Source organism: Canis aureus, chromosome 17 (genome assembly GCF_053574225.1).
Source record: "Canis aureus isolate CA01 chromosome 17, VMU_Caureus_v.1.0, whole genome shotgun sequence".
Taxonomy (NCBI): Eukaryota; Metazoa; Chordata; class Mammalia; order Carnivora; family Canidae; genus Canis; species Canis aureus.
In genome coordinates, this window is record NC_135627.1 from 13749320 (window position 1) to 13771371 (window position 22052).

At 40.8% G+C, this 22052-nt stretch overlaps 1 protein-coding gene across 10 annotated transcripts in view; it reads right to left on the reverse strand.

Moving 5' to 3' along the window:
- The window catches only part of MBNL2 (muscleblind like splicing regulator 2), a 161613-nt gene that overhangs the window by 47542 nt on the left and 92019 nt on the right, over positions 1–22052 (reverse strand). For all 10 annotated transcript variants that reach the window (XM_077855154.1, XM_077855157.1, XM_077855151.1 and 7 more), the window contains exon 3: positions 7653–7817. In XM_077855154.1, the coding sequence (XP_077711280.1) occupies positions 7653–7817 (165 nt within the window). The remainder of the gene's footprint in view (positions 1–7652; positions 7818–22052) is intronic.

The window sequence follows — 22052 nt, forward strand, 5'->3', positions numbered from 1 at the left end:
CACTCTATTATTATCACTGTTGACAGTAATACCTTACGCCTCCGAAGGGTTCACTGTGTTCAAACCATTCTCATATGCATTGTCTTCTGTACCCTTCTCAATATCCATGAAGGGCAAGGGTGGCTGTGAGAACTTACAGGAGAAAGCAATTTAGAGTAGAGACCAAATGGATTACGCAAGGTCAGTGCTGCTGAGACAGAGTCAGGGCAAAGCACCCAGGACTCCTGACTCCCAGTCTGGGGCTATTTCCATTCCTCTGTACTCCCTAGATATTTTTGGTAATTTCTTAAAACAGAAGAGAGACAAAACCTCCAGCTGCCCTGACGTCTTTGAGCGTGAAGCCAGAGCACTGGCGGGATGCTGTGTCCCACCATCAGCCAGGGCCTTCCCCAGATGGCAGGTGCAAGGCTGCTCCCAACAGTGGTGTGGAGCGCTGAGTGCGGCTGCCCCTTGAAAAGTAGGTCTCAGATCCCGGATTCAAGTTAAACTCCCCAGGTGGAGTCCAGACCGACACCATGTCCTTGTGTCTGAATTCAGTTCTCAGCCGCAGCTACGAGAAAAGAGCAGCCCTCTGAGTGATTCCGGTCCTGGCTCAGCAGGCCGCATGGAGAGTCGGCCGCATGGTTTCTGCACCAGGGCTCCTGCCAGGCTGTCTGCGATGGGATCCACTGGGTCCTTGCCATCTCTCAGAACTAGCTGCAGCCCGGGAGGCCAGAGGACCAGAGCCACAGCGTTTCCTGGATGAAAACAGCTTCCGAAATGCTGGCCTTGCTATTTCTAATCTCTGTACTTGGTTACACGTTCCTGTGTTTCTCTCTTCAGCTTCTCGTACGTCAGGGTTCTTTCTCTGTGCGTGATACCCGTAAATCTAGGTCCAAAGACCTAGACCTCTCTGGCTCTGTCTCTGTCTCTGTCTCTCTCTTCCTCATAAACACACACATACACACACGCACGTACGCAGATTCAGTAGGCGTTCTTTGATATTTTGTAGCAGCAAGGAAGGATCAGTGCTGAACAGTAATGATTAAGTGGCCTGAGGTATTTTATGGTCCTAAAATTTAGTCTTGTTGACTTTTTAAACCAGGAGCATGAGAGTTCATACATTTAGAAAGCTTTGACTTCAAAGGGTAGGTATTTGGCACTCAAACTGAAAGGCTTAAAACATGGCATCCCCTAAGCCCCCTCTCTTTACTTCCAGAAGCATCTCTGGAAGGCAGAATGCTCAATGCAAGACGTTGTCCCTGAGGACTGGGTTGCATAGGCTCTTAAATCTCTATCCAACTCAAGGCTACCCCCCAACAAACACACACACACTTCATTCTCTCTCTTTTTTTCTAGTTGATGCCCAACTGTCATGCAACGTTATATTAGTTTCAGATGTACGATGTAATGATCAGTATTTGTATATATTGTGAAATGATCACCAACCACCGTAAGTCGCTAACATCTATCACCACCTGCAAGTACAGAATTAGCCTTCTAATGATAAGAACATTAAGATTTACTGTCTTAGCAACTTTCAACTCTGCAATACTATATTCTTAACTGTAGTACCCATGCTGAGTATTACCATCCCATGAATTACTTTTTTTTTTTTTTGAATAACTGGAAGATTGTATCTTATGACCCCTTTATTCGTTTTGCCAACTCCCTTCCCCTGCCTCTGGCAACGACCAATCTTTCTATCTGTATCTATGAGCTTGGTTTTTGTTTTTTAGATTCTCTATATAAGTGAGATCATATACTATATTTTTTTGTCTGACTTACTTCACTTAACATAATATGATGCCTCTGTGGTCCATTCACATTGGTGAAAATGGCAAGATTTCACTCTTTTTAATGGCTGAAAAATATTTCATTGTATGTATACCACATCTTCTTTAACCATTCCTCCATAGACAGACACTTGGGTAGTTTCCATATCTTGGCTATTGTAAATAATGCTGCAAAGGGTTGCAGGTATCTTTTCAAGTTAGTGTTTCATTTTCTTTGGATAAATATCAAGAAGTGGAAGTGATGGGTCATATGGTAGTTCTATTTTTAATTTTTTGAGAAACCTCCACATTGTTTTCCACAGTGGCTGTACCAATGTACATTCCCAATGCAATGGATTTCCTTTTCTCCATATCCTGGTCACGCTTGTTATCTCTTGTCTTTTTTTTTTTTAAGATTCTATTTATTTATTCATGAGAGACACACAGAGAGAGAGAGAGAGGCAGAGACACAGGCAGAAGGAGAAGCAGGCTCCATGCAGGGAGCCCGATGCAGGACTCGATCCCGGGTCTCCAGGATCAGGCCCTGGGCTGAAGGCAGTGCTAAACCGCTGACCCATGGGGGATGCCCATCTTTTGTCTTTTTGATAACACCATTCTAACAAATGTGAGGTGCTATATTTTTTTTCAAGATTTATTTATTTGAGAGAGTATGTGCGTGTGTGTGTATGAGTGCATGCTCACGTGCATGAGTGGGGGGAGGGGCAAAGGGAGAGGATCGTTAAGCAGACTCCCTACTGACCACACAGTCCAATATGGGGCTCAATCTCAAGACCCTGACATCATGGCCCTGACATCATGACCTGAGCTAAAACCAAGACCCGATGTTTAACTCAATTGAGCCACCCAGGTGCCCCAATGTGAAGTGATATCTTCTAGTGATCTTTATTTTCATTTTCCTGAAGATGAGTGCTGTTGAGCAGGTTTTCTCATTCTTGTTGGCCATCTATATGTCCTCTTTGGAAAAATGTCTATTCAGATCTTCTCCCCATTTTTTGCTATTCTGTTGTATGAGTTCTTAATGTATTTCGGATTAACCCCTTATCAGATATTTGATTTGCAAATATTTTCTCCTATTCCATAGGTTGCCTTTTCATTTTGCCAATGGTTTCTTTTGCTGAGCAGAAGCTTGTTTGAAGCAATCCCACTTGTTGATTTTTGCTTTTGTCGCCTTTGCTTTTGTTATCAAATCCCAAAAATCATTGCCAAGATTGATGTCACCACCTATGTTCTCTTTTAGGAAAGGAATTTAATGGGTTCAGATCTTCCACTCAAGTCTTTAATCATTTTGAGTTAATTTTTGTCCATGGCAAAGAGAATGGTCCAGTTTCCTTCTTTTGCCTGTAGTTGTCCAGTTTTCCCTGTACTATTTATTGAAGAGACTTTTCCCATGGGATATTCTTGGCTCTTTTATTGTAAATTAATTGACTATATATGAATGAGTTTGTTTCTGGACTCTCTGTTCTGTTATATTGATCTATGTGTCTGTTTTTATGCCAATACTGTACAGTTTTGATTACTACAAACTTTGTACTATAGTTTGAAATCAGACAGCATGATGCCTTCAGCTTTGTTCTTTCTCAAGATTTCATTGGCTATTCAGGGTCTTTTGTGGTTCTACACAAATTTTAGGATTATTTATTCTAGTTCTGTGAAAAATTCCGGAGGAATTTTGATAGGGATTCTTTGAATCTGCAGATCATGTTGGGTAGCATGGCTGTTTTTACAATATTTATTCTTCCAATCCATGAGCATGGAATATCTTTCCACTTATTTCTGTCTTCTTCAATTTTTTCATCAATATCCTATAATTTTCAGTGTATAGATCTTTTACCTCCTTGGTTAAATTTATTCCTAGGTATTTTATTCTTTTTGATGCAGTTATAAATGGGATTTTTTTATTTTTCTTTCTCATAATTCATTATTAGTGTATAAAAAGATGACAGATTTCTGTGTCTTGATTTTTGTATTCTGCAATATTACTAAACTCATTTATTAGTTCTAACCACCGATTTCTTTATCTTGAGTATAGATATGAAGGTTGTGTGTTGAGAGAGGAAGCATGCAGTGGGCAAGGAAGGAAAGAAAAGAAGAATTACTGTTATATCCTGTTAGGAATTGGGAAAAGAAAAACTTCCAGGAGGAAAAACTGAAGGAGACTTTTAAAATATAGTGAATTTGAGTTTTTATTCACTCAGTAAGTATTTTTTGGTCCAGACAGTATACCAGGACTCTGTGTGCACATTTATTGAACTTAAACCCAAATGGAAAGAACAAACAAATAAAATTACAATTTATTTTTATGTATTTTTATGGATAAGCAGAAATGAAAAGGCCTCACTGGTAGTGATGGAGATTGGTGGTGGGTCACAGGGGATGGATTTGGAGTCCTTCTGGATAAGAGGAAGTTAACATGTGAAGAGCAGCAGGATACTTCCAGCAAGGGCCAAGGCCATGAGGCAAGCAAGAGCTTTGTGTGTTCACAGAACTGAAAGTTCTGTATGGTTTCAGCGAATACAGAAAGAGTAGCCCATGATGATTTGGTGAGCTGATGGGGACCAGACCACAGACAACATTCTAGATCATAGTCATGGTTACATGTTTAGGCTTTGTCTCTAATGTAATGGGTGAGTACTAATGGGTTTTAAGTAAGAGAGTGATATGATGCATTCGTGGGTTACAAATATTCCTCTGGTTGCTGTATGCAGAATACACTGGGATAAGGCAAGAGTGGAAATTGACAGATTAGAAAGGACATGCTTCTAAGGTATTTTGAATAAAAGACTGATGGAGGCTCAGATGAGGGTCTGGGGAGGTAGAGAAAGAAACAGACTGGAAAGCAGATATGACGTGCTGATGAACTGGATGTGAGAGAATCTGCTTAATTTTGGTTTTGAAACTACTGGTTGCATTTACTGAAATGGGACCATTCAGGCTTGAACACATCAAGTTCCTGTGAGAAATTTAAAGATGAGTCCAGTCGGAAGTTAGATATTCGAACTTAGGGCTCAGAAGAAAGTACTGGAAACATAGATTTGGGAGTTCTCAGCTTACAGGTGATTTAAAGCCATGGGAATGGATGAGATCATGAAGGAGAGGGTCAATACTAGAAATGTCCCATGCTGGGAAGCTCCATGGACAGCAGCTTCAACATATAGTAGAGGAACACAATGGGCAACATCTCCAGCCCTTTCCCGAGGAGGAAGACAGATTAGAGAGGAAGGAGCATTCCACAAAGGAGAGGTTGATTATATGGATTGGATATGGCTAAGAGTTCATACAAACACATCGAAAGCAAAAGAGACTAGTGCTTTAGCAATATGGTGGTCACTGGTGAGATCATCAAGGGACTAGCTTCAGGGTGGAAGGAAGCTAGGAGGGAGTGGAAAAAATATCCATAGTTTCTAGAGAAGGTTAGCTTAGAAGGGAACCTAAAAATGGAGTGATACTTGCTACTTGTGCTTATCAGTCTATTTGTCTTACGTAATTCCTGCACATATTAGTTTCTTGTGGCTGGTCTGACAAATTCTCAGATTTGGCAACTTAAAACAACACAAACTTACTCTTTCATTGCTCTGAAGGCCAAAAGTCTGAAGTCAGTTTCACTGGGCCCCAATCAAGGTACTGGCATTTTTTGTTCCCTCTGGAGGCTCCAGGGAAGAATCTATTCATTGTCTCTTCTGTCTTCTGGTGGCTGCTGGCATTCTCTAGTTCGTGGCCTCACCACCTATTTCTGCATTTGTGGGTACACTGCCATTCCCCTCTTCCATATGTGTCAACTCTCCCTCTGCTTCTCTCTCATAAGGCTGCTTGTGCTTGCATTTAATCCAGGGGGACTGCCCCATCTCAGGATACCCCATTTCATCGTATCTGCAAAGACCTGGATTTCTCATAAGGTGACATTTACATGTTCCCTGTACCTTTCAGGACCATTATTTGGCCTGTTATGCTATACTAGGCCACCAATTCATTCCTGAGACTGAAGTTATTTGTTTGTAGAGTTCGTGATTTTTAAGTTTATCACACTTTTTATTCAGGGACTTATTAGTACTTAAAAACTTTTATTGAAATATTTAAATGTAATATTCCTTTTTCCACAGGCAAATCATGGTTATTAACTTCTAATTAATATTTGAGACAATACATAAACATAACTTTCAAAAAGAAATTCAACTTATTTAACAACAGGAATGGAATTTTCTTATTAACATTTGCCATTTTTAGGTGCCACGGTCAATCTTTATAAATTCTAAATAAATAAAAAATGAATGATTAAAATGAATGACACAGACACAGAATGCAGTGCTACTATGTTGACCTTGGTGGTTCTAAATTCATTCCTACAGACACTATTTAATGTGGATAACTAAATTATTTTAGCTTTAGGTAATTTAATAAAATAATTTATATGTGTATATCAATAGAGAGCCATAAATTATACATGTATCCGGTTCTAAACAGATCCACTTAAATGCCTATATTTGATGTTAAATGTACTCATAACTCTGTCTATGCTGTCCTTATATTGAGGCTCAGCCTGATTCACATCCTTTGGGATATACTCATCCTTTGAGATATACTCACTCTTTGAGATATACTTATTTGGGACCTTCTCCAAGCAGTATTTCCTGCCGCATTCAAAACCATAATTCCCTGTGCCTTAATCTTGTTTTGCCTGTCTCATGACTGTCTAATTCCAAAAGACTGTATTTCATTTATGTTGAAGTCCCCAGCACCTGGCACTTTTTCCCCCTCCCTGGGCAGAGCTGGGTCCTGGCTACTTTGTGTCACCATTCCTGAGCAGAAACCTGGAGACAAGCAGAGCTGCTAACAATCTTCCCTGATTCACTCGGTCTTCCAGGACCGTTCCCACCCTCTCCATCTCATCACACACTTAAGAAAGTACGTCTCTAGGGTAGCTATCCTTTTTAATTCAGCACTTTTCAATAACATAGACTTTTCACACAATAAAGACTAATTTTTAAACAATAGTCTTTTGTGTATGTACTTCTTTATAAAAGCAAATTTCGCTCACTTTACTGGCTTTGTGTGTGTGTGTTTTTTTTAATTAGCTTGTTTTTAACAAATAATTCACAAATGTAAATGAAAACCCACTGAAGCCAAATGCACTCCTTTCCCCCAGGGCCTCATTCCTAAAACAATTTCCAGACCTTTAAGGAAGTACTTTCAAACACTGAAATCAAAGAGAAAATATTACACAATATATATTCGAAGATGGAACTCCCTTGGGCATTTGATCTTGTGGTCCTGGTCACAGCTGAAACACCCTTTGGTGGCCTGGTGGCTAAGGCAGCCTTCTCCGGGGGGTGCCCGCGGGGTTCTTGGAGGAGTAGACTGCAGAAAGCTTCTCACTCAGAATGTCTGAGTCCCAGTGCCCACCCCACTGCTTATGAGCTACATGACATTGAGTAAGTCATTTAACTTCTCCGGTTTCTCCCTTTGCTCATCCTTAAAACGATGCCATTGAACGAAATAGTCAATCTGCTAGGTTGCCAACAACATATTCGGCATCGAAATCTCTCCTTTACATAGATCATCACTTCATGCTCTAGACGAAAATGGAGAACACTTTCCATTCTGAGATGGTCCCAATGTGGAGTTTACTGGTGAGCAAGAGTTGGAAGGACACAGATTTCCCAGACACCGCTTAGAAATTCTTTGCCTACTGTTTCCCCCAACACATTTTATCCATTTAAATAATTTCAAAAACCCAATTTTCAGCATCCATTTAGCTTACAATGCTATTTGCTTTCATTGTGACCAGAGACAAGAGTCGAGGGAGGCCATTTTAGGTCAAAGTGGCACTGCCTGTACCAACACTTGAATCATCAAGCCCATCATTAGATGTGATGTACTCACCACTGGATGAAGTGGGGTTCCTGGAAACATAAATTGCATCTGCTGGGCAAGCATCGCTGCAGCAGTTTTTTGCTGGATCAAATTGTTCCTCCCATTAATTTCTAGTTGAGTTTTTAAATGTGTTGGAGGATGAAGATACTTGCAGTTCTCTCTTGAACAACGGCCCTGTAAAATGAATGTTTTGATTTTTAAGGCTGTTAAGAGTAGCTTTCATCTATTACCAACCATTTCACAACTGCTTCAGGTATACAAAGGCAAGGATCCCCTGCGTGTGAGTGTGCCTGTGCACGTGCACACAGTTGCTCACGTTGGAACATACAACAGACTTGGGACATACACAGAATGAATCAGGCATCAGATGATTATCACCCTTGCTCAAACCTGTTCAGCAGATAAGTGTCCTGAGATTCTTTTGCTGTTGTTTTTTTCTGATGGATTCCAACTCTGACAACAGACTCTAAAGAAATGTGAGTGCTAGGAGTAAAGGGAGACCCCTCTCCTCGGCAGTATAGAAGGCAACCAGAGGAGCATATTTATTGGGACTTACCAAAAGCAGTTCTTGAAGTTGCCCTATGAGGGTTTGTGTGTGCTGGAGTGATGACCAAATATAAATAATTAGGTGCCAAATTTGTGCTAATTTGTGCTAGTGGGGAGAGTAATAAGAACTTCTTGAGATCCATGTTCTGGATTGGCTGAAGATATCCCTAATTCAAATCACTGAAGAAGAGGCAATGGTCACATAGGAGTGGGTATTTCTTAGTAATAGAAGCATTAGTGAAAAATTCCAGGCATATACTCAGATAATTACCTGCAGCTAATTATTTTGGTACCCAAAAGCTGTTACCCCATGTCCCTGCCCCACTCCTATGACAGTAGTATCAAATTTAATGCCACAATATGACACAGTTAAGAGTGTTTATGGCTAATGTAACATGTTGACGTTAAAGTTGGCACAGCAAAAAAAAAAAAAAATTAGGTGACAGGTGTGCATAAAACCAGCCTTGAAGAGTAATTGCAAATGTAGCTTTCATACTGAATTCCCAAGTTTTCAGAATTACCAGTCGAGAGAAACATGTTGATGTGTGAATTATGCAGTTTCTGGAGAAAGAAGAGCAAACTGTGCTAACCAGTGTGAGTATTATCATTCCCTAAAGAATTAGTCTATTTGCAACCAAGAAAAGAGAATATGGGTTTGTTTACCAGATATAAAAATAATTTTAAATGCCAAGCTTGGTGGATCTGGGGAAACAAATTTGTTTATAGTCATCCTAATTCTAAACATCTGGAGTTCTCACTCCGTTTCCTGCTAATTTCAGCTGCACTTTTGGCAGTGTAGGCTCCCTATCCCGTGTGAACCTTCCCCCACCACCGTGGAGAAGGGCAGATGTCAGTGGCAGGCTTAGTTCTGGTGGTATGGGCTCATAAACTGATGCTGTCCTGAGGCTCTACTATTAGCATTAGAGATTGTGTCACCCTCCATAGGTAGGACACGGGCAGGTACCGAGGACATCAGAAGGAATTGGTACCATTTCTGCTAATGAAATTCTGTAACAATAGTTATATGGCAGTATGTCTCCTTAGTCTCAAGCTCATATTGTGAATGCATCATGCAGCTTCCTATGTGTGAAACAGCCATCCCAGGTCAACTATTGCAAGGTCTCTCATAAAGACACAGGTAAACTGGATCTACAGTGAAAAATAATCTAAATCAAAGAGACCCAGGAATCCATCTTTTTCTCTCTCCATCTACTTTTCTCCACAATTTTGGGGGGATAGTTTTTATCCTGACTTTCCTTTGCTCTTTGTTTTGTGATGTCCCCCCTTGACAATTGCTGACTTTGCAAAAATTGAATCTCCATGAAGGATTTGCACTGGGCTAGCTCCCACAACACAGGTGTGTGATCAGTCTCTAGAGTGCTGCCTGTATGCCAAGTGCCCAAATACACTCTTATCATCCAGGATGGGAGGTGGTTCATGGGATACAACACATAGCTACTGCCCATCAGCAGGGGTAGGAGAGGATTAAACAGAATGATATTTCTTGTACAGAAGATATGCACCCCAGACTTCTCTCTGACAACGTCAATCCACACTCAAGGCACAGTCACTTCACCTGGAGGCTGACACCCAGAAAGGCTCAAGGAAACAAGATACCTTATAGGCCTATGTGCACAAACATATGACTGGTCCTAATGAGGGCATTTGGGAAAGGAGAATACCATAAAATGGTGATCGACTTTGTGAAATGTCCACATTTCTACCAGTTTGGCTCTTCAATTTTGCTCATTCATATAACTGTCCCTTTGATTCACTAGTCTTCTAATGTAATCCTTTGTAGCTACATGTACAAATTTCGATTAGGCTAGAAAAATATGGTTTTCTTGTAAATGCTATGATCTCTTGATACAACAGGGACACTTAAGGAACTGTATAAACTATTTTCAGCCAAGAGAACATGATTTACAGCACTGAATTACTAATTTATTGATGGAACCTTCTTTTTCATGGGAATTAATGCAATTTCCCAGTGTTCTTACTTACACACTCAGACTAAGGCATATTATTGATCACCCATGTTGGAGACAATCTATACATGGTTATCTCATTTTCCCCTTACAACAGCTATAATGGTCCCTATCTTATAAAATAGCAAATGGGCTCAGAAATATTAAGGAATTTTTCCGAGGTCATATAATTTGTAGGTGGAAGAGCTGGATTCTAAATTCATGTCTACCTGACTCAATGACATCACTACATGAAGCTATTAATTAGCAATAGCTAAAATCTAGAAAAGATAAAAATCTAGTGTCATCCTTGATAAAATAAAATGGGTGCACTTATATTTCATAATAATAAGGATGCATAATACAGTTTAAAATATAGTAAAACACATGAGAGTTTGGAAATGGAAAAAGATTATTTGCCTGCATCTATCCTTTTGTAGGAGGACAGAGAAATATTTAAGTTCACAGGCTCTGGAGGCAGACTCCTGGGCACATAATTTAGTTCTGCTCTTTCCTATCTGTGTAACTGTGAGCAAACTACTTGCATTTCTCGTGCATCAGGTTTTGTTTTTTTTTAATCTGTACAATAAAAACAATTGTGTTTTCCTCTAAGGGCTGTTGTAGTAGTCAATGAATTAATGTATGCATAAGCTTTAGAGGTACATATGCCTGGTATATAGTCAGCATTGAGCAATGTTGTTAATATTACCAAAGAAGGAGAAAATATTTGTATATGACATTTTGTTTACAGGAAGTGCAGATCACAAATTTAGTTGTATTCTGACTGTCTTCTTGGTTCTTCCATAAAACAGTTTTGCTTCAAAACATGATGAAAGCTACTTAATTATACTTATTCAAGTATTGTATATTTAAAATTATTTTCAGTTCTCTAGGGTATTTCTGCAAGTACTCACATTTAAAGAAAAAGCCCTGGCACGCCTGGGTGGCTCAGGTCATGATCTCGGGGTCCTGGGATTGAGGCCCACATCAGGCTCCCTGTAGGGAGCCTGCTTCTTCCTCTCCCTTTGCCCCTCCACACTCATGCTCTTGCTGCCTTGCCTTCTCTCTCTCAAATAAATAAAATCTTAAAAAAAATAAAATAAAAAATAAGTGCACAGCCCTGCACTGTAGTTCAATCTAGTATTAATATTGTGAAGTGTGTTGCACCATGGATGTGTCTTGAATACTAATTCAAGAACTGGGAAAATCTAGGCCGAATTTTAGTAAAGGATCCTACAGGATTCTAAAATCCTAAAGGAAAAGCAACTGTCAAAATATAACAAGCTATTTGACACAGTAAACAATTTGTAAGGAAGTTTTGTTAAGGCGTAAGATTTGTCAGGATATGCATCATTGCACAAAACTGCTGATTATCATAGCAAGTTGTCATAACCGAATGGGAGAGGGCAGCGTGCACAAATGTAAAGCATCTTTGTATATCATTGTAAAACACAACAGCAGCAGCAAAAGTAGTGTTTCCCGCTTTTAGTCCAAGAAATAAAGATAAAAATGTCTCAGAAAAGTCTTCCTGTGGCCTCTAGGATTGATTTTGTTTTATTTCAACTCTCCCTCTCTTAGTTCTTGGTTGAACCCTGTGTCTGGGGAAGTTAGAAAAGTAGGGTCCAGGCTCTAGAGAAGGGGACGGCACAGTTTCTGTGGGATAGAGATGGGAGGGCGCCATTGGCGAAGTCCATGTGGAGAGTCTTATGGAAATCAAACACTGGAGCCCAGGCAAAGGCAGGCAGATGGGCCCATCTGAACAGGCAGTGTGGGGATCAAAGCTCCTGAGACATTCAGGTGCTCTGCCCGCCTCTGTGGTGGTATAGAAGCAACCAGTTGTCTGGATCACATTCCCCATTGTTCTCGGTGTACTTCCAGGCTAGTACTCATTCGCTCACTCATTCAACATTTACTGAGCTCTCACTAGGTATGTGCCAGGCATTGTGACAAGAGCTATTTAGCCAAAGCCAAGCAAACAGAAGACATGCTGCCTACCTTCCTAAAAGCCTGCAGTCTAGTGCTAAAGATGTGTGTTAACCAAATAATGACACAGATAAATGTATAAGAGAAGAAAAAATAAAACGAGACTGAAATCAGAGTGGGAGACAAACCGTAAGAGACTCTTAATCATAGGAAACAAACTGAGGGTCACTGGAGGGGAGGGAAGGTGGAGGATGGGATAACTGGGTGATGGGCATGAAGGAGGGCATGTGATATAATGAGCACTGGGTGTTATACAAACTGACGAATCACTGAACTCTACCTCTGAAACCAATAATACATGTTAACGAAATGAATTTAAATCTAAAAAAAGAAGTAAACAAATGTATAATTATAAATTGTGATATGTGTTCTGAGTAGAATGCTGAGAGAGAGTGGTGGAAGATGGTCAAAATTGAAACTGGTGGGTCAGGGATGGGAGCTGAAGAAGTGACATTTAAACTGGGACTTAAAGGATAAGAAGGAACGTGGCAAGGCAGAGAGCGATTGGTGCCCAAGTGTGTGTGTGTATGTGTGTGTGTGTGTGTAGGGGAGAGAATACAAAGTGAGAATGAGAGGAAGAGAATGTGAGAGGAGAATGTGCTAGGTGATTGTACCATCCGGGGACAAGCTTATCAAGTTTCCCAAGGCTGGAGGATGGAAGGGGGTGTGGGTCGGAGCAGGTGCGAGAAGACAGGAAACAGGTAGCAGACTGGAGCCAAATAGGGTTTGAACCTATTGCCATAGCATTTTTCAGCAGGAGCAGAGCCTAGTCTTACACTAATTACATGCAAAACTGCACCCTGATTACTAGGCTTTATGCTACTTCTATTTATTACTTTCTCTACTTTTATGATAGTTTGCATTATGTGGAGACTACTTATTTAAAAACAAATGCAGAATTCTTATGGAGTCTAATAGAATTTCTGCAGTTTATTCTACCTTCAAAAATAATCTCTATCTCAGGAATATTTAGATTAGGGAAGATGGTTAGAAGTGAGCATTTCAAGACGAATTGAGTTTATTTTATTATTATCTTTTAAGATTTTATTTATTTATTCATGAGAGACACAGAGGCAAGGGAAAAGCAGGCTTCCCGATGAGCAGGGAGCCCAATGCAGGACTCGATCCCAGGACCTGAGCCAAAAGCAGATGCTTAACCATTGAGCCACCCAGGAGTCCCAAATCAAGTTTATTAAAGTGACCATGGAAGATTTGAATACAGAGCACCCATGCTGATTCTCACCAGAATGTGGAAAGATGCTACACTGTAATCTGTAGTTGGCCGAACAACAGATTGGAGCTATCAGAATTACACGGCCTTGCATTACATGGCGTGGGATCGGATAAATGCAGCCAGTCCTGGCTAAGAAAAGATTTCAGAATCAGGTCGGTGTGAGGGGAAGAAAGCATAACTGGAAAATGAGATTTTTCTAAATGCTTATTTTAAAACAAGCAATTTTTAGAATCTTTTTCTAGTACGCTCCTAATTGAAAAAGTCAATTAAAATATGGAAGCTGAAAAGAAAACAGATTAATTGGGGGATTGTTAAAGGGATTAACAATAGGAGTTCTTGCCCACAGGAATAGCTAAAGGAATACATTCCATTTGTTTTCCATGGGAAAAGCTATGGATTTTATAGGATGTACAACTCGAACAGTTAATAGGCCCCTGCTGTATGTATCACTTCGGGATAATTTGAATTGTGTCTTGGTGGGGGCTGACTCATTGATCAACAGACTCTACAAAGGTCCTTCTGGAGGAGAATATTTCCAGTTGAGGTTCAGGGTGACTGTCTGACCTCCTGAACTCTGCCTGTTCCAGTTGGGTCTTGGCCACTCGCTGCTCTTAGGATGTGATAGTGTTCTGGAGCGAGCAGGCCAAGCTGCGGCAGGGCAGGTGCCGACTCTGGTGATGGAGAGCAGATATATGTGCTCTGAAAGTGGCCTGCAGGGAATGCTTGAGTCCAGGAATCTGCCTTGCACCCCAAAGTGGGCCATGGAAGAGGCTCTCAGATTCCTCTGCATTCCATGTGTGTGAGACCAGCTTAACGAAATCCTGATGTGAGGATCGATTCTCGTCCCAGACATACATTCCTGAGACCTGTTCTGTCTTGGAACCTCTCTTGGAGAAGCAGTTTGAACTAGGACTTTGGCTCCAATTCCAGCTTTGCTGTTCTTGCCATGGGGCCTGGTGGCGTCTGGTTGCCACATCTGGAACATGGGAACCACAATAGTTCCTACCTCTAGACTCCTGGTAAAGATGAAGAGCTCATGCACATGAAGTGTTGGAACAGTTTCTGGCACACTGTAAGCCTTCTGTAGGATTTGGTATTTTTACTCTTAGCATCCTCATCATTACTACTACTAACCAATGTCTTTGCTACATGATAGAGAAAAATAAGTGGTATTAAAAACTACCTCTCTAATCCTAGTTCAGTGTCTATCCCTGTGCTTCCAGGAGGTAGGAAGCTCTTTAACCCTCTGTTACTCTTGATCTCACGATCAGCACCAACACTGGCCATTCCTCTCTTCAGAAGAGCCTCAGATCTCTTTCACTTTGATATTTCTCCTGCCGAAACTTGCCAGGGCTGATTAACATGGCATGACTCATCCAGAATTTAAAGCAAACAGGCATTACACAATGGGAAAATCCTGGAATTCTAGTTGTGGCTTCATCCCCAAATACTTATACGAACTTTTACAAATCATTATAATGGTCCTTATCTCAATTTTCTCATCTGTCAAATGGGGGCAATCATATTCCCCTATCTCAGCTCCCTCTGTGGTTGTGACAGCTCAAGAGGCAGCAAAAGTTGCTCGGAAAACATAGTAATGTGCTACACATCATCTATTCCACATCCTTTTCCTCTTGAATGTTCCTAATCTAGTAAAAGGGGAAAGCTCCACATACCAATAGTTACAGTACAGAGAGACATTTGGGACTTACTTGGCAACAGCCTCGGCATGTTGGGAGAATAGTTGAGAAGTCTACGTGACAGACCAGGCATGAGGCATGCCGGCAGAATGGTGAATTAAGTCAAAATTGATTAAGTCTAGGAGGATTTATTAAGTACCTACAGCGTACACAGCTTGAAAGTGAGAAATTCAATCAAACAGACCACCATTTTGGTCCTCATGACATCCAAGTCATCCAGCAGACATTTCTAAGGGACTGAACTGGCTGGCAGAGTCACAGCCTATGGTTTCAGGAACTCTCAAGTTTTTTCCAAGTTGGGTGGGGGGTAAGGAATAAAAGCCTTGATTTGACCAGGTGAGCAGATTTGTACTGGTCTATCATTTTAATGGGTCTAAGTCAGGTGGCAAAAGCCTGCGTTTAACATTTGGCCTGAGCCTTCTCTTCCTCCTGCAGCACATTTCCGGAAGGATATGGGCAAGTAAAAGTGTAGGGGAATAAAATGGTTATTCACATCAGGGCCTAATTTATAACATTAACTATGCAGCTAATATAGCTGTACTCTAAGGCAAGTGACAGATTAGGCTTTTAAGCTTCTTTTGAATTTAAATAAACTAATTGAACCACATGAGCTCCTTGTATTATTAGTTCCAACTACATAATAGAGCAAATAAAATACAACCACAGAAGGACTTTGGAATTAGAGGAAACTGAATTCGGGGAATTGCTACAAGCAAATGATAACCAGAACTTCCATCAAAATGAACAGTTGCCCGGATCATCAATACGATGTATGAATTTAAAATAAGCACTTTCTCTTTATTAGTAATTTAGCTCAATTTATATTATAGCTTATCTTTTATAGTCTATGTATGTAATACTCTTTGGGTAAAAAGCATAAAAATACTGTACTTATTAAAGGCAGATTAAAAAGGGCATATTTACGATCTGATTTTCTCTTTTCTGGAGAGTGTTCCTTTATCCCTCACTCCCATGGTATGGAGGAAACGTGTGGGAAGATCTTAGGAAGACTGGAGAAGTGGCCAGATGGGGAAACTAGGAAAAAAATCACAAATGCTGATAGGCAGTTACCAACACCTCCAATTTTACCCACCGCCAACGACTGCACAGCTATGAGTTCGGGGAGGTGGGAGAGGAGGAAGTCTCAATCACATTGAGTGGATGAGAATGACTGGCTCAAGTGATAGTGGGAACTGTAGTTTAGTTTGCTTTTTCTTTCCAGAAAACCCCGGAACCGGCATTATGTGTCATTCTGCTGCTACACCTGGAGTATAGGGTGATGTCCAGAGCCCTCCCCCATGGATAATGTTTTTACCTTCCTTAGATAGTGCTTCAAATGCTTCTGGGTCTCCATCTGTTATCCACAGAGGGCTGGGGGAAACTTAGAGCCATCACCAGTGCTTTGTGAATAGATTTGGGACTCAGGACCAAAATGCCAATGCACCTGCCCCATTCCTTGTTTCTTTTCTTTTCTTTTTTTTTTAATTTTTGGTTTTTAATTTTTAAATTGAAGGATAATTAACATACAGTGTTATATTAGTTTCAAGTGTACAACACAGTGATTCAACAATTCTATATATACTCAGTGCTCATCATGTTAAGTGTACTCTTCATCCCCTTCACCTGGCACTGGCAACCACATTTGTTCTCTGTATTTAAGAATCTGTTTTTTTTGTTTGTCTCCTTTTTTCTTTCTCTCTTTGTTATGTTTCTTGAATTCCACATATCAGTGAAATTGTATTCTATCTGTCTTTCTCTGACTGACTTATTTTACTTGGCATTATACCCTCTAGGTCCATGCCTAGATTGGACCAGGGATAGGCAAGATTTCATTCTTTTTTATGGCTGAGGAATATTCCATTGTATATCTATACCACATCTTTAGCTATTCATCTATCAATGGACACTTCAGTTGTTTCCACATCTTGGCTACTGTAAATAATGCTGCAGCAAACATAGAGGTGCATATATCTTTTTAAATTTGTGTTTTTGTTTGCTTTGGATAAAAACCCAGTAGTAGAATTATTGGATCATATGGTAATTCTATTTTTAGTTTTTTTAGGAACCTCTATACTGTTTTCCACAGTGGCGGCACCAATTTGCATTCCCACCAACAGTGTAGGAGGATTCCTTTTCTCCACATCCTAACCAATACCTGTTGTTTCTTGTGCTTTTGATTTTAGCCATTCTGACAGGTGTGAGGTGATGTCTCATTGTGGTTTTAATTTGCACTTCCCTGATGATGATTGATCTTGAGTATCTTTTCATGTGTCTGTTGGCCATCTGTAGGTCTTCTATTGAAAAAATATCTATTCAGGTCGTCTGCCCATTTCTTAAATTGGATCATTATTGTTATTATTTTTGGTGCTAAATTGTGTAAGTTCTTTATATGTTTTGGATAGTAACCCCTTATTGGATAGATCATTTGCAAACGTCTTCTCCCATTCAGTAGGTTGCTTTTTTTGTTTTGTTTGTTCCTTCCTTGTGAGAACTGCCTTATTCCTTAAAGCACTGCTGGTGAGTGCCATTAAGACCTAATTTTGTGAGATGCCTGGGTGGCTCAGTGGTTAAGCATCTTCTTTCGTGCTTCCGGGGTCCTGGGATTGAGTCCCTCATCGGGCTCCCCTCAGGGAGACTGCCTCTCTCTGTGTGTGTGTCTCTCATGAATAAATAAAATCTTTTTAAAAAGGCATAATTTTGTAACCATTTTAAGTAGGCAAAGCATAAAAATTGATAATCAAGGAAGAAAGACAAAGAGGGTTGTTTGTAGTTTGCCATTTCAAAGCAAGTTTAAATCTTTATATTTATTTATTTTTTTTTTAAAGTTTTTTTTTTTTTTAATTTTTATTTATTTATGATAGTCACAGAGAGAGTTCAGAGAGAGACGCAGAGACACAGGCAGAGGGAGAAGCAGGCTCCATGCACCGGGAGCCCGATGTGGGATTCGATCCCGGGTCTCCAGGATTGCGCCCTGGGCCAAAGGCAGGCGCCAAACCGCTGCGCCACCCAGGGATCCCTAAATCTTTATATTTAAATGGATTTTGGTTGCCTCTTCAGTTTTAGTTTCTCCTACCATTTTTGTCTTGTGATTGGAAAGAGCTGTTTGTCAGTTCTAATTCAGGAGCCACACCCTTTTTTCACCGGTCTTTCCAGTTGAGATGTTAACTGAAAATGTGCCAATGGAGAGAAATCAGTGAGACCAAAAATTGCCCCTGCATTCACAAGAGATTTAAAGAAACTAATTTCTGGGCATCAGACGCTTCAATTGAAAATTATTTTATCTGCTGGAAGGTGAATGTCTTTTGTCACAGGGGTACATGGTGAGTGTGGATTGTGAGAAAATACCAACATAACACAAAACCAGTTTAGCAGCTCTTTGACTTCAGAGTGTCTAGATTTCCTAACATCACATTCATAGATGTGTGTATTGCCATGGCCATGGGTGAAACAGAAGCTCTATGAAATATTAATATCACAGCAGTAAGAATTTTCCTGTGGGGAAGGGCACATGTTTCTAGTCTATTTATTATACTTCTCCTCAAAGCTCACAGTACAGAGACACTTACACAGAAGGCTCTCCATGCATATTATCAAATAATTGTCCTTTCTTCTGGTTGACAAATCTTATTGAGCCACTTTGAAGTGCCATGCCCTGTGATTATATATATATATATATTTTTTTTTTGAGAGAGAGAGAGAGAGAGAGAGAGCAAACAGGGGGAAGAGCAGAGGGAGAGGGACAGAGAGAATCTTAAGCAGGCTCTGAGATGGGCATGGATCTTACGACCCTGAGCTGAAATCAAGAGTTGGATGCTTAACCGACTGAGCCACCCAGGTGCCCCCCAAGCCCTGTGATAATAAATGGGCAACTAAAACAAGAGTGAGTGACCAATGCCATGAGAGATGAAATTCAGGGTGCCGTGTGGATACACTGTAGGGAGCTCCAACTAGTTTAGGGGCCAGGGATGACTTTAAAGGAAGGTACATTCCACAGTTAAGCCAAGATCTCCAACCGATTATCTAGTTGGTTGTATGTGGAATGGGGGATGAGTAGGGAGAAAGAGTTGGCAATTTGGAAAATGAAAACAAACCAAACTCCTCCACAATCACTCTGTGGCAGTTAAATTCCTCATAAAGGTCTTCACACAGCACCTGAACAAAGTAAATGCTCAGTAAATACCAGCTGCCATTTTTATTCTCATTGATGTTTAGCAATTCCAGAAGCTGGCTACTGTGACATCTCTCTGAAAACATAAAATGTTATTATACATCTTCTGTTATTATATAGTCTTTTACAGTCTGATCTGTAAACCAAGCAGTGAATCACCTACCCCCCCCCCCCACCAAGTTGTTCCTGGAATTGGGACTCAGATAGGCCATGAACCTTAATGGCTGATGTTTAGGGGAGACAGTCCTGTACAGCTGTGCCATTTATCAAAAGACAGGAAGTACTATCCCAGTTAGAAAACAGCCGCTGTCACAAGCGTCAGGTGTTTTCCTCACTTCTCTGGTCGCTCCAGCCACTCCCTGGAATCCTACACACCCCCCCACACCCACATACACTCCTGGGAATCAAAGCATTAAATCTCGCACAGCAGGGGGCCTCCCTGACCTAGCTCTGGTGCAATCTGACTGCTCACTGCCCACCTGGGAGGTATTTATTTTAACATATTTTACACATCACACCTGATTATAAATATACTTGTGACAAAGCCAGAGTGCCCTAGCTGCTGGTGTTGGATCTGGGAAGGCTTCCAGAAGGAGGTGAGAGAAGGGTGGGTGAGGAATGCATGGGAGCATGGGGAAGGGGTGGGCAGCAAGGGGAGGAAGATTAGGAAAGATACCAGGGAAAAGAGGAAGACTGAGTGAAGAAGCTCTGGAAGAAGATGGAAAGACAGAGTGTCCTTTCAAGAGTGCATCGTTTTTAGCAACACAAGAAGAGAACACTTCTCTCAGGCTGGTTTGCATGACTTGGTGGCACGGGATTGGCCAGCAAACTAGACTCCCAGAAGCAAGCTGCACTTTGTTCAGGAAAAAACTGCCTGGGAAGGTGTAGGCATTGCCGCCTGTACCACTGCTTGCTGGAGGAGAAGCTGAACAGCCACATAGCAGAAGTGTGGAAGCTCATCCCTCTGTCTCCTGAGGGCAGAGCACATGCTTCTGTTCCTTTATTCATTCAACAAACATTTTTGGAGCATCTGCTCTATGCCAGAAACTGGGATGGAATTATGCACAAGGTACTAAGAAGTGGTTCGACCCTTAACAAAAATAGCTAAGGCTTATGTAACGGTGCACGTATCATGTACCAGGCAGTCTCAGAGTGCTTTTCGTAGATTATACTCTGATCTTCCATGAAAGATCTTAACAGAGGTACTGTTAATATTCTCATTTTATGGAATATGGAATATGGGAGGCACATGGGGTAACTAACCTCGCAGGGTCACACAGGTAGTAATGGCAGAGCCTGGCCGCCAAGGCTGCTGTCTGCAGAGCCACTATTAAGAAACTTGAAATCCAAAAGAACATTTGTATCACACCTTTGAAAAGCATTATTGAGACACAGTATCTTATTACAGCTTCACAACATTCCTGTAATATGGCACCCTAATTTAAAGGTAAGGAAAATGAAGCTTAGAGGGATTTGAAGCTACTTTCCAAGGCCAGGTCAGAGTCAGCCAGGACTAAATTCTGGTCCCAAGTTACAAAAATGTGTCCCCCCTCTCCACTGCCACTGGCAGTCAGTGGAAGAGCTTTGGTTAACAATTTTTTTTTTTTTTTGGGCCCAACATATGAAAGATGTGTTTAGAACAGGATTAGCAGCCTTCTGTGATAATGGATATTGGGGAGGTGAAGTGGAAGGTCAATGTTATCATCCCAGAAGGATAAGCCCCTGTACCTAGAATGTGATTTTATTTGGAGATGGGGTCTTTACAGAGCCATTGAAGTTCAGATGAGGTCATTAGAGTGTGTTTTAACCCAGTAAGACTGGTGTCCTTATAAAAAGGAGAAATTCGGATACAGAGAGAAACTCATACAGGAGGAAGATAATGTGAACAGACACAGGGAGAAGTTGGCTATCTCTATGCCAAGGAATGTCTGAAGTGACCAGAATCTGGGAGAGAGGCCTTGAAAAAAAATGGTTCTTTAGGTCTTCAGAGGGAGTATGGCAGTGCAGGTGTTCCTTAATTTCAGACTTCTTGCCTCCAAAACTGTGACAGAATAAATTTCTATTGTTCTAAAGCCACCCAGTTTGTGGTTCTTGTTATAGCAGCCTGAGGAAACTAATACAGTGACCCATAAGAAATGCAAGATAATGTTGCATTCCGTGAGACTGGAGGCTTTGCCAGCAAAAGACCCTGCTATCTCCTAACACAGAGATTTTGTTCTGCGAATGTGTATTCTAACTTTTTTCACGAGATCAGGCAAGAAGATCCCCTTTCCTGATCAAAACCAAACTGGAACAACCCCTAAACCCTTCACAAGCACAATGATTTTTCTACAAATGAAACTAGCCAGCTTAAATGCTATCAGATTTTTCATATGGAAGATTTAATAGGAGAGATTTATTTTAGTAAAAGACAAAATGTTTCACTAAAGAACTCATTAGTAATGCATAAAGGCCTACTGAGTCTCTGAAGATCCATTTTCAAAGAGAAATGTTGGGATAATTTTTATATCCTGATTACAGAGAAAGACTTGATAAAAATTGTCCTTGATATTAAAATTGCATGGGATGGGGGAAGGGAGAATCATTCAGTGAAGCAGGAGGGAAGTCAAAGAAAATGTGTAAATTTGGCCAACGTTTTGAAGTTGCTTTGACAAAGGTCGATATGCATTTCTGTGGTCTCCCTCATGAAGCCATGAAGCGAGGCACTTTGATGCGCTGAGGAAAAATGGTAGAGAAGAGGGTACAGAGAAGGGGCCTGCTATGTTCAGCTCAGGTTTGCTGTTATTCCACCCTCCTGTGCCCCTTACCTGT